The 11,348-nt window shown below is 38.8% G+C and overlaps 2 protein-coding genes across 5 annotated transcripts; both read left to right on the top strand.

The window, feature by feature from the left end:
* Positions 1–2,822: 2,822 nt before the first annotated feature.
* Positions 2,823–6,450, top strand: LOC121899035. 4 transcript variants are annotated; one of them, XM_042414590.1, is made up of 11 exons: positions 2,823–2,911; positions 3,250–3,576; positions 3,751–3,852; positions 3,967–4,017; positions 4,574–4,615; positions 4,779–4,805; positions 4,952–5,134; positions 5,225–5,272; positions 5,348–5,440; positions 5,598–5,624; positions 5,716–6,450. In XM_042414590.1, exons 1-11 carry the CDS (start codon positions 2,851–2,853, stop codon positions 5,772–5,774), a joined length of 1,020 nt encoding a protein of 339 aa, XP_042270524.1. In that variant the 5' UTR covers positions 2,823–2,850; the 3' UTR covers positions 5,775–6,450. The 4 variants fall into 4 exon arrangements, with proteins under 4 accessions (XP_042270524.1, XP_042270522.1, XP_042270521.1 ...); XM_042414588.1 differs by having other exon boundaries at positions 4,574–4,630; XM_042414587.1 differs by having other exon boundaries at positions 3,967–4,026; positions 4,574–4,630.
* Positions 6,451–6,702: 252 nt separating this feature from the next.
* On the top strand, positions 6,703–9,464 carry LOC121899448 (zona pellucida sperm-binding protein 4-like). The gene is made up of 10 exons (XM_042415289.1): positions 6,703–7,190; positions 7,291–7,412; positions 7,514–7,616; positions 7,714–7,931; positions 8,021–8,109; positions 8,189–8,322; positions 8,524–8,713; positions 8,811–8,949; positions 9,058–9,121; positions 9,253–9,464. Exons 1-10 carry the CDS (start codon positions 6,980–6,982, stop codon positions 9,342–9,344), a joined length of 1,362 nt encoding a protein of 453 aa, XP_042271223.1. The 5' UTR covers positions 6,703–6,979; the 3' UTR covers positions 9,345–9,464.
* Positions 9,465–11,348: the final 1,884 nt, after the last annotated feature.

Below are 11,348 nucleotides of genomic sequence, written 5' to 3'. Positions count from 1 at the left end.
GTAAACGCCGAATGGATTCCAACATCGCCCTCTTTTTCACCCCACCACCAGCATCAAGTCAGCATCAGTAACAAGCGCAAGATCCGGAAATACCTTTCAAAATAATACAATGCTCGGCCTACTTAAAAATAAAATCAGAGGGACATCCGGTATTGTCTTTGTAGATCTGGGAGGATTGACGACATTTAGTGTTTGTTAGTGTTTTATTTGGGATGTCATGTACCTATAGGTAAACACCTTAAACTCAGATTTAAGGTGTGCACAGAGAAACTTTTCTCCTTCAACAAATGAAAACTCAAACTCTGCACACACATCAATCTGCACAGTGAAGCTCAAACATCCAAGTAAAGCAAGGAAGTGTAATACTGAATCACTGGAGTGGCCCTTTAATTACATTGTAAACCTTGTAAAAAATAAAATAAAATACTGTATTTAACTACGATCATGCCAAGAAGGAAAATTAATTAGTTTGGACCTTTCACTTTCCAAGGTACTGAATTAATCTCTCAGTTAATGTAACTCCTTAAAGATAAGGTTCACAATGTTTCAACTTATAGTCAGGTGCCCATGATCCTTGCTGTAACCACTCCTTCCTGTTCATACGTTTAAAGATAATAATAATAATAATACATTTTTATTTATTGAGCACTTCTAAAGATACTCAAAGATGCTTTACATAAGTTAAAAGGATCATAAAAATCAAAACAACACACTAAAAGTACAAGGTAGCTCACGACATTATTCACACATTAAAAGCAGTTCTGAAAAGGTGAGTTTTGATTAGTGTTTTGAACATACAGATCAGTGCAGACTAGGATGTGTTTGGGGAGAGCGTTCCAGAGGGAGGGGGCAGCTATGGAGAAGGCTCTGTTGCCCCAGGTCTGGTGCTTGGTCCTGAATGGTACACTGCAAAACCTAACAGTACATCTTAATGAAAGAAGTAAGTTAACATAACTTAATCCTGGAGAAAAGTTGGAGTCACTCATTCTCCAGAATTTAACCTAACTCAAAAATCAATTGTTGAAGTAATAACTCATTTGTTTTGAGTGCACTTAAATTTTTGGAGCATTTTAAGTATTGCTGATATAATTCCAGTTTGTTTCACTGACTAATTTTCTTGAAGTTGATTTTACATCATTACCAAAATGTAAGCCCTGCTGATGGGCTGCTATAATGTTGAGTATATATCATGTTTGCACTCAGCACTGACATAATGGACAAGCTGCAGCTGCTGCACTGCAGCGGTTGTTACATTATTTTATTACTGTTTGCATAAGTTATTGTTTGTCTTGCTGTTTCAGTTGTTGTGAAAACTGAGTTGTGCAAACATTAGCCATAAGTTAGCTTGCAAGAAGGCCAATTCATTCTTTAGTGGTTCAGAAATAAAAGTTTCATAACATTAAGTTACTTGATAGTCGCGGTCACATCTACTGAGTAACATTAGTTTTTATGTTAAAAGTGTAACTGTTAGCTTGCTAGCTAATGTACCCATGCCTTTCAAGGGCCACTCAGCTAGTGTACTTTTTTCAAATTCATCATTGTAGGAATGCTTGATCTGGATAAAGAGCTTTGAATTGAGTAGTTTAATATGGTATGTCTATTTGTCTGAAAATGTTTGAAAAATCCAGTTTTACAGTCTCATATTGCTTTTGTTTTTCACAGGATCACTAATCAAAATCTACCATTCTCCTTCTTTGCTGAACTTCACAAATATACACCTCAGCTGCTCTATAAAAAGAGGAAGACTGGAAGTTTTGGTAAGAAGATGGAGGAAGTTTTGATGGCATATGAGGAAAAGGTAAAAATATTTTTAATGCATTACATTGATGTTGAATGTGAACAGCGGACCCTAACATCCCTGTATGGATAACTTGTCTTTGTTTGTGAAACAGGATGAGATCAGTGAAGCTAGAACAGCAGCCCTGGCCGGCCTACCTCTGTACTTAAAGGCAGATTCATCAGAGGTGATATTTGTGAGGACCTGGACTTATTGTAGAAGCTTTCTTAGTTTAGAAGAGCACAAACAAAATACACAATGACAAACACCACATTGCTGAACTAATACTAATGGAATAATAATAGAATTATGGCCCAGCATTTCTTTGTTTAAGCTTACACATTGCTTTGACTTGCATGTAAAAATCTGGAGGCAATGGCATTATGATGTTTTCTTTTTCATCATTAGCCTTTTTATAAACTTGATGATTTGTACAATAACACTCATACACTTCCCTTTTCAGGATGAGTTGGAGGCAACCTAGGAGGGAGCAGTGGCTCTGGTGGCAGTGGTCAATGAAGAGGAGGTGCGAGCAGGAGTCCCTTCGAAACTCACCAATTAAACTTAATTTATTTGGGTGGAAATATCAGTATTTACTGTGAATAAACAGGCAAACATGGTGAATCTGGGTAGTTGTCCACTTTATCTAATAAAGCCCATACTTTATATTTACCTAACATAAAATCTAGATTTAAAATGTGCTTGTTTTGCTTCACATATAGCCTAGTTGATGATCAACATTTCCAGTTGCCTTTCTCCGGATGCATCAAGACATTTTAACAGGAAGTGGTCTGGGCGACAGTCATACAGTCTTTTATATCTTTCATCCACATGCTCATTGTGTAAAAGATAATTATTTATCGCGGAACATTTGAAATTGATGTTTGGCATGATCATCACACAGTTTAACACACTTATCTGAAACATTTGGCTGCTGTTCATATGAAACCAAAAGACATTTCCGTAAACAACTACATGAACTGTGATGGTCTTGTGGTTTTGTCCCATAATGCTTAGGGGGGTTGACATGCAGCACAACCACCTTTCTGTTCACACTGTACAAGATAGTGACAATGACTGCTGAAAGGTGGTTTTACTCTCTAGCCCTGTGCTTCATGTGTGTGTCCTCATATGGTAAGTTCTTTTTTAAATTTAGACAGTGAATATATTTTGATTTATATTTTACATTTAAACCGTTAATTAATTCATACAAACATATTTGTAAATTTAATCATTTCTCTATCATCTCTATCGTCTGTAATACAATAATTCATGGTTATCCTTTCTTTCAATTCATAGCCTTTTCTGTTATCCACTTTCATTTAATATATTTATCAATATTTATTATCTGATTAACCATGACGGTTAATCTTAAGATGTCCAGACAAATGTATTCATTTGGTTATTTGAGCATGAGACAAGTGACCTAAACTTGAAACTTGTATTGCTTGTATTTGACTCATCCTGTTCAGAGGGGGACTTCTCTGAGCATTGTAAGATACAGACACTCAGCGCTTCACCTGGCTCCTCAGTGCTCCTCCCATGCAACTTAAGTAAAAGTAACCTCAACTGGGTGTCATGGGTCCAAACTCCTGAGGCGCACCTGGTCAACCTCTCTTCTAAAGGGCGTATTAAGTTTCTGGACCCCAGGAATGGCCGGGTGAAAGCTTTCCCCAATCAGGGCTCTGAGGGGAACTACTCCATCTACATTGATGAGTTTCAAAGCTCTGACCTGGGGTTTTACTGCTGTACGCAGGGACAAGACTGTCTTGTAGTGAAATTGGTTGTTAATACAGAAGGTAAGAGGATTTCCCTTTTTAGGTGATGTTTTCTCAACACTGAGCTGCACAGATATGTCTATTTCCTTCCATGGTCACAAGCCTTGTTGGCAAACCCATGAGAGAGGACAATTGAATGAGCTAGAGTTTCCTGTGAAATATATCTTTCCTGTGAAACCACAACTTATCACGCAGATGAGCTGAGCGAAGACATGAAACTACTTATTTACATCTGTGTTGGCGTGGCTGCTTTGATCCTGCTGAGTGCTTGCAGCTACTGCTGCATTACATACATCTGTGAGTATCTGCACTTGCTCTCAGTCCGACACTCTTAGTCCACACTGTTGGTTGAGTCATTGGATGGATGAATGAATGATCAGTTTTATAAAATCTCTGTTTGCCCTATTTCAGTGCCCTGTGATGACAAAAATCCAGACTATGTGAACAATCCTGTTGGTGCAGGTACTGAGGGTTAGAAATAATTTCACCATTGCATCCATCTACTGTAGACTGTTACTCAAAGCACTGTTGTTTTTACTCTTTACTCTTTGACTCTAACCCTTCCTGTCTAGTTATAGCACACATGTCTGGATGTATGTTTTACATTTTCATGTGTGTGATCTTTTGAGGGACTATGATAAACACTTATTTTTCATTTAATATTCATTTGCCCAGAGCCAGAGTTAGCAGAGTAGTTTCATCTGTTGCCTCTGGTGTGATGTAAACCCATCTGTGATTTTGTCATCCTGTTTGTCCATGCTGTATTTCTGTGAGTTTGCTTTCTTGTTCTATTCTGTACACACAACATCTATTGCATGTCTGTCCATCCTGGAAGAGGGTTCCCTTCTCTGGTGCTCTTCCTAAGGTTTCTTCCATTTTTTTCCCCATTAAAGGGTTTTTTTTCATGCTTTACCATGGTATCGATCTTCTCATTTAACTCTTGTCAAGAAAGCTAATACTATTGCTATTAAGTGTCAAAATATTCTTTTAAGTTGCTTTCTGTAATGTCCCACTACAGGTGTCAGTGCTCCAGCTGAGACATCAGGCAGAGGACCAGTAGGTGAGCAGCAGCGAGGTCGTTAAAACACAAACACACACCACCCTCTCAACTGTATACAGTACATACGTGATATATAAATAATTTAAAAAAAAAAAAAAAAAGTATTTTGTTTTTTTGACAAACAGCCTGTGTCACTGTCACAGTGTGTGTCCTTTTCCTACAGGAGCGGATGATAACAATCCTGTTTATGGTGCGTTCACACAGCTTCCCTTCTTCCCTTCTTCCCATGTCATCTTTCAAGTCATCTCGTTAAAAAGCTAAAGTCATTATATCCCGCCTGACACATAACAAATGGCTGTGTCAATATTTTCAAGTTTATCTTTTTTTATATATTAGAAAATGATGCCCATGACCCAGCCTACGTACAGGCAGACCCCACCAGGAATAACTGTGTCCTACCAGGATTTGTGCATTATCTGGAAGGGGTTCAACCTACACAAAGCACCAGTGGGATTTATCCAAACGAGTGCAACTTTGAAAGGACAGAAAGCAAGAGAACAAAACAGGGTTTTCATAGAGGTGCTTCATAATCAGTATAATCACTGCAGTTAGTATCATTTGGACTCTAAGGACGACCTGGAGTAACTCAATCTTTTCTCACCTCTCCAGAACTCATCAGCAGATTACGGCAAGCAAGTCTCAGTCGACATTATTATGGTAATATAACCATCTCTTATTCTATTACATCATTTCAATGCTGTCAGAGATTTACTTATTCATTTTACAACACAGTAAACCGGGTTGAACTCAACCGGCAGCAGCAGCAGCGGCAGCAGCAGCAGCAGCAGCAAGCCGCGTCGTCTCAGGCAGAGAGGCAGCACAGAGGTAGGTTTATTTTGATTTGATTGTCCTCAGCTTTCATGCTATATCCTTAGTGATATGTATCAGAATAATATCTCTGAATTGTACGAATTGATCTGCCTCCTGCAAAAAATCCTTTTTCATTACTCACGGAAGCATTCTGTGTTTTGTTTCGTTGCAGGTGTTAGGAAGAAAAAAAATAAAGACAGTGAGTGCTGACATCATCTGTGGGCATGTACTGGTGTACTTGTACTTGTGTACTAAACTGCGTTCACACTTCTCCCTTCTCTCCTTCTTAGATCATGAATACCAAAACCCAATTTACAACAGCAGCACAGACCACCTCAACCAAATGTAGAGAATGAAGAACAGGGTTTAAACATTTTCAGTATCAACATCCTTTCACAACTTTAGTTACTCATTATGCATGTTTACATTCATTAGTTCAAACTAAACTCATGTTTTGTTCTATTTGTCTGATGTACTGGCATTTTAATGCTTTTCACAGTCTGTACATGTTCTTATCAAACCAGCCAGTATCATTCTTACAGCTGTGTCTGACAAATCAAAGTGGCATCTGTCCAAAAGTTCAATCATGAAATTCAAAGTTGTGGTAGAAAATTATGCTTATGTGACAGCTCAGTGTGTTGAATGTTAGAGATGTTTTATGCACGTGAAAAGCAGCACAGCTAAAGACCATATAAATTGCTTCTCAGTTTGTCTCACATATTAAAGTCATAGTACAATATTTGGCCTTATTTTTGTAGGATTTTTTTTTTTCACTTATTTGCTTCCTTTCAAGAGTTACATGAGAAGATTGATACCACTCTCTGTGATATGATGTGTTTTAATGTACTCTTTTTAATAGCAGATTTCTGCACATGCAGATTTTATGCCTTTTGCATGCAAAATTAGACAATAAAGTATTTTTTAATTCTAATTCTAAAGCTAGCCTAGTGTTCCATTTGTTGTTTCATCTGTGCAACAAAAAAAGTGTGAAAAAAGACAGTTTTACAGCCACTGACTATCTCTTGGCTTTGAGCAGTAACTTCCTGGAGTCTCCACTGGTGGCAACAGCTCCCAGCCAAGAAATAGTCCAGCACATAACCCGCTGTATGACTAGTGAGCTTTAGAGGTGCTGGTATGTGGATTATGTTACCTTTGGACAGAGCCAGGCTAGCTGTTTCTCCCTTTTCTAGTCTTTGTAGAAACCAGCCACTGGCTCCAGCTACATATTTATAGTACAGATGTGAAGTGTGTTATGAAACTGTTCTGACCCAAAGCAGTTTAGCTCCTCTAACACATCCACACTCACACATACAGTCAGTTAAAATCTTCTGGTTCATCTGACCTGCATGTTTTTGCACTGTAAAGGAAACCCACACAGATATAGATTAACCTGCAAACTCTACATAGATATACATCTGCTGAAAAGCTGAAAAGACACCGCTGGCTCAGCGATTGCTTTGAGTTGTTAGGTTGCTTTAACTCTGTCTGGCCAATTAAGCCAAACAAGAACCAGCTGGTCCACCTGTGACGCTCACAGAGTCTCAACAACCAAAGATGAACACCTACCAATTAATCTTTTTGGTGACATTTATTTCTTTATCACTGCTCCTTTTGAAATGTGAAGCCCATACCCTTTTAAATCAATTTCAAGCAACAGTTTATAAAATTATGAATGATAATACATTGATCTGCCATGATGGGTTCATGTCCGTTTACATACCAAAGGAACAGTTTGCCGATCTTCCTCTAACCATTTATGTTCAAGGTAGGTCACAAACTATATTTATCTGCATATGTCGTACCTAGACCACTGATGGCACAAGGCTTTGATATTTTTGTCATGCTCTTTTTGTCCAAATTTACAGATGAGCATGGTGGATTTTACCAAGCCATTGCTATAGCAAAACAGTGCCAGTACTTCCTTGGAGAAACTGACACCTTTTTTATTTTAACAGTTGCCTCCCATGGCTGTTTTGTGAGAAGACAAGTAAGCTAAACAGCCTCTTCAATTTGTCTGTCTGTTCCTGTTTAATGCAGATGTATACACTTTTCATATTCTAATCTTTCCATTCCATTTCTGTTCATTAGAAATATATCACAAGTTTGTTTGTTGTCATCATGGCACTTGCAGACAGAGGAAAAGTTGAAATTGTCAAGTCAATACCCCTCATCTGTGACAGGAAAATTAAAGGTATTAATTTTGAGTGTACATATAAATATCATGACTTTATGCTTGATATAGTCATCAGAATTATGTGTATTATTAATTCTCAGTGTGTTTTCTACAGAGGAAAGCAAACATGATTATCCACCAGTATCAAGGAAATTTTTCTGCAACAAAGATGGGTTCAACATCACCATTCCCCAGAATGAGACAGTCCCACCTCTGAACCTGGACACAGTCTGGATCCCTTCTGGCGAACAACACAATTGTAAACCACAAAAAAGATCCACTGATGCTGTCACTTTCAGCTTTCCATTCACTGATTGTGGCACTCAGTCCACGGTAACTGTGATAAATCACCTACCAGTCTTTAGATAGGCCATGTGGTATTTTTATGACTAAGTAGAATAAGTTTTTGTTGTGTCTTGCAGGTAGTAGATGGGATTATAACCTACTGGGTCAACATTGAGGTGAAACATCATCTGCAGAAAGGCTCTATATTTCGTGACACTCCTTTCCAGTAAGAAAAAGAGTGTTCCACTTGTTTTGCTTTTTGAAAGTAATGGACACCAATTTCAATTTTCTTTCTTTCTTTTCAGCCTCACTGTGCGCTGCAGCTTCTCACTGGCACAAATGACTCAACTAGGCATCGAGATTCAGGGAGAAAAATCAGAGCAACCATCAACACTGAAGAGCGAGGGAGTTCTGAGGGCTGAAATGAGGTTTGCTAAAGGTCAAGTTTATATTTTTTTACTTTCCATCATTCCCATATGTACAGTAAGTACATAGATTTATTTTTTTCAATTCATGTATTTCTTCATATATTTTTTTAATTCAACAACTTGAAGTCCCAGAGTCAAACTTGGAAAAACCCTGAAACCCTCTTGTTGCCAACTACGTATGATATTTATTTTTTTCAATCTTTCATCTGCAGATTCCACTTACAGGTCTTTTCATTCCTCTCGTGACCCTCCAACAGTAACTGAGCTTGGCCAGTCCGTGTATGTGGAGGTGTTTGTCCTCAAACATCGGGACAAGGATTTGGTGCTGCTGCTGCAGGACTGCTGGGCCACACCGACTAAAAACCCACATGATCCACAAAGATGGAACCTGCTTGTTAAAGGGTGAATACACTAGAAATAATGTGTAGATTTCTGCCGATATTCTTCACCTGAGAGAAAAAAAATGTTAACTGAAGCTCATGCTTGAATCCCAATTCAGGTGTCCTTTCACTGGTGATAGTCACGGGACTGTTGTGTTGCCAGTTCTCTCCAATAAGGGGCTCAAGTATCCCTCTCTCCACAAATGGTTTGTGGTCAAGCTGTTTTCATTTGTGAAGCCCCCAACAGCTGAAACCCTGGTAAGAGAAATAGACGGAAATAGAAAATAGTATCATTGGTATTTGATTTGGTATTGATTTCCTTCAAATCCAAGTGCAGACACCTGTGACTATTATGTCATCCAACAGGTATATTTCCACTGCGATATAGAGATCTGTAAAGGAGAAGCTTGCTCACAGTCCTGCAGCAATGGTAAGCCTGCAGCCTATTGATCCTTTTTTATGTTGCTCTTGTCTAATGATTCTATCTTGGGGTATTGATTTACCCATTTGCTTGCTAATGACACTGTAAAGGATATTAACTGCTTTTTCCATGTCTTTCAGGAAGGCGTAAATCAAGAAGAATCACCTCAAGGCCAGGACAGAGGCTCTATTACAGTGTGGTCTCTGGCGGACCTCTTCTTTATCTTCTTTAATGAATCAGATAAAATTGCAGCTATTTCATTTCTGTAATGTTTGGAGGCGCCAGGATTGGAAACAGCGGAGCCAAGAACTGTCCATGATTTGTAATTAAAATAAATCTGTTCCCTCTAATAGCCAAATTAGGCACCCTTTATATCATTTTCATTTTATCAACTCAACTCCTTTGCTCATTTTATTAACCTTGAGTATTGCAGTTTGTCAGAGGGTCCACTTTTGATTCCAATGTGCCTGAGACAAAACCTTCCTGGGTGAGCGGCAGTACAACTTGATATCAAAAAGAGTTGTGCGCCTTTAGCCCTGTTCCAACAAGAGTCCTATTCTAAGAATAGGTTTTCTGATTTATCTTTACCAGAACTGTGTCCTGTTTCCCAAAAGCAAGATTTCCCAAGATCACTGTAACCTTAAAATGTTTTTGGGAAATGAAGTCAAGGTCTTTTAACAGTCCATGTTCATGTTCGAGATGTCAGTGGGGTTTGGGTTTTACTCAGCAAAGTTATCCAGATAACTTGTTCACTTGGTTCTGTTTAGGTCCCAGCAGTCACAGGTCAGGGCAAAGGCAATTTCCTGCAAAAAACCTGTCTTGGGGTTTCACTATATACTAAAATATTGTTTTTGTGTGTAAAATGTACAATTACAACTGATTTTTGACAATTGCCCATGGTGAAGATATTATTTGATTAAAGGTTCTATATGTAGAATTGTGAAGCAATTTACATGTATTAATCGTTTTTTATTGCCAATTAGTGAACGGGTACAAATACTAATGTCAACAAACCACCGGCATAACAACACAACAAAAACTACGCCATCCGACTAGAAACACCCTGCAGATATTATCTCTCCAGCTAATGAAACTGCCAGCTGCTTCCATCAACCACTACACATTTCACAACAAAACACAGCTGCAATGACAAGTCACCCACTCCTGAGCACACACGGCTAAAACAATATTTCCTCAACAAAGGAGCAGAAAACAAGCTCCAGAGCGATAGCAGAACATAGCTTCCCCCTTTTGTTTTTCCTATTGGTAGTCCAAGGTGATAATAAACAAACATTTCACAACAAAACTGCAGCGTGTTGCTCTCCAGCCACAGCCCGTTGCTCTCCAGCCACAGCTTGTTGCTGCCTGACCGCAGTGTGTTGCTCTGCGGCCACAGCGCATTGCTGCCGGGCCACAGCTCACTGAGCCCACTGGTGTTTAGTGAACACGGTTGGTAAAAAAAAAGTTGGTGGTTTGTGGGTCGGTCAGGTTCAGGTGGTTGATTAATGCATATTGTGTGAGTTGGGTGGTGCAGATTGGCTCTCACTGGCCAGCAGCCACAGCGCAGCAGGAGCCTCTGTGTGCGTGTTTGTGTGTGAGCAAGCAAGCACGCATACAAACAGCAGGGGAGCTGACTGCCTGGGAGTGAGAGATGCTTTGCTGAAACACAGTGCAAAACACAACGTTAGAGATCTTTTATGTAATTAGGAGAAGTGTAAGCAAGGAAAAAGACATCACCTGCAATAGTCTCATGCCATGAGTACCAGGATGCTGACTACAGCTTATTGAATGGCCACAGGTGTCACTAATGAGAAGGAATTTCTGATTCCTACATACAGAACCTTTAACCATTGTTTAAATCTGCTACTGGGCCTCATTTTAATGGATAAACAATGAACTTCTCACTTCAAGTTTTTGAACAAGTGAATACATAAACATGACTAGTAGAAAAGCTGCATGTTTTAACAGAGGGATTCATAAAGTCCTCCTTTAAACTATCATTTCCTGTGGATTTTTAAAACAACGATTATAGGATATATTGTAGAGGTCACTTTAAGATGTGCATCTTATATTTTTAAGGAACTGTCAAATTAGTGAGATGTTAGTAGCTCTACAAGCTAATATAATGAACATTTGCAGTAGAAAACAAACCACCCTCCAAAAAAGGTCTCACATTTTCTGCAGCAATATCTTTTTGGTCTTCAATATTTCATGATTACATAGGGGAAAGGCTTGC

This window comes from Thunnus maccoyii, chromosome 6 (assembly GCF_910596095.1).
Source record: "Thunnus maccoyii chromosome 6, fThuMac1.1, whole genome shotgun sequence".
In the NCBI taxonomy this organism is placed as follows: domain Eukaryota; kingdom Metazoa; phylum Chordata; class Actinopteri; order Scombriformes; family Scombridae; genus Thunnus; species Thunnus maccoyii.
The sequence above is the reverse complement of the archived record's forward strand: the minus strand, read 5'-3'. Positions and strand labels throughout refer to the sequence as shown.

Excerpts from the sequence above, each read along its gene's own strand:
- LOC121899035 (XM_042414587.1), top strand. The coding sequence starts at position 2,851 with ATGACTGCTGAAAGGTGGTTTTACTCTCTAGCCCTGTGCTTCATGTGT. Across the intron at positions 4,631-4,778 it reads AGTAGGTGAGCAGCAGCGAG|GAGCGGATGATAACAATCCT; the intron begins GTCGTTAAAACA and ends CTTTTCCTACAG. Across the intron at positions 5,273-5,347 it reads TCTCAGTCGACATTATTATG|TAAACCGGGTTGAACTCAAC; the intron begins GTAATATAACCA and ends TTTACAACACAG.
- LOC121899448 (XM_042415289.1), top strand. The coding sequence starts at position 6,980 with ATGAACACCTACCAATTAATCTTTTTGGTGACATTTATTTCTTTATCA. Across the intron at positions 7,617-7,713 it reads CTGTGACAGGAAAATTAAAG|AGGAAAGCAAACATGATTAT; the intron begins GTATTAATTTTG and ends TGTTTTCTACAG. Across the intron at positions 9,122-9,252 it reads CTCACAGTCCTGCAGCAATG|GAAGGCGTAAATCAAGAAGA; the intron begins GTAAGCCTGCAG and ends CATGTCTTTCAG.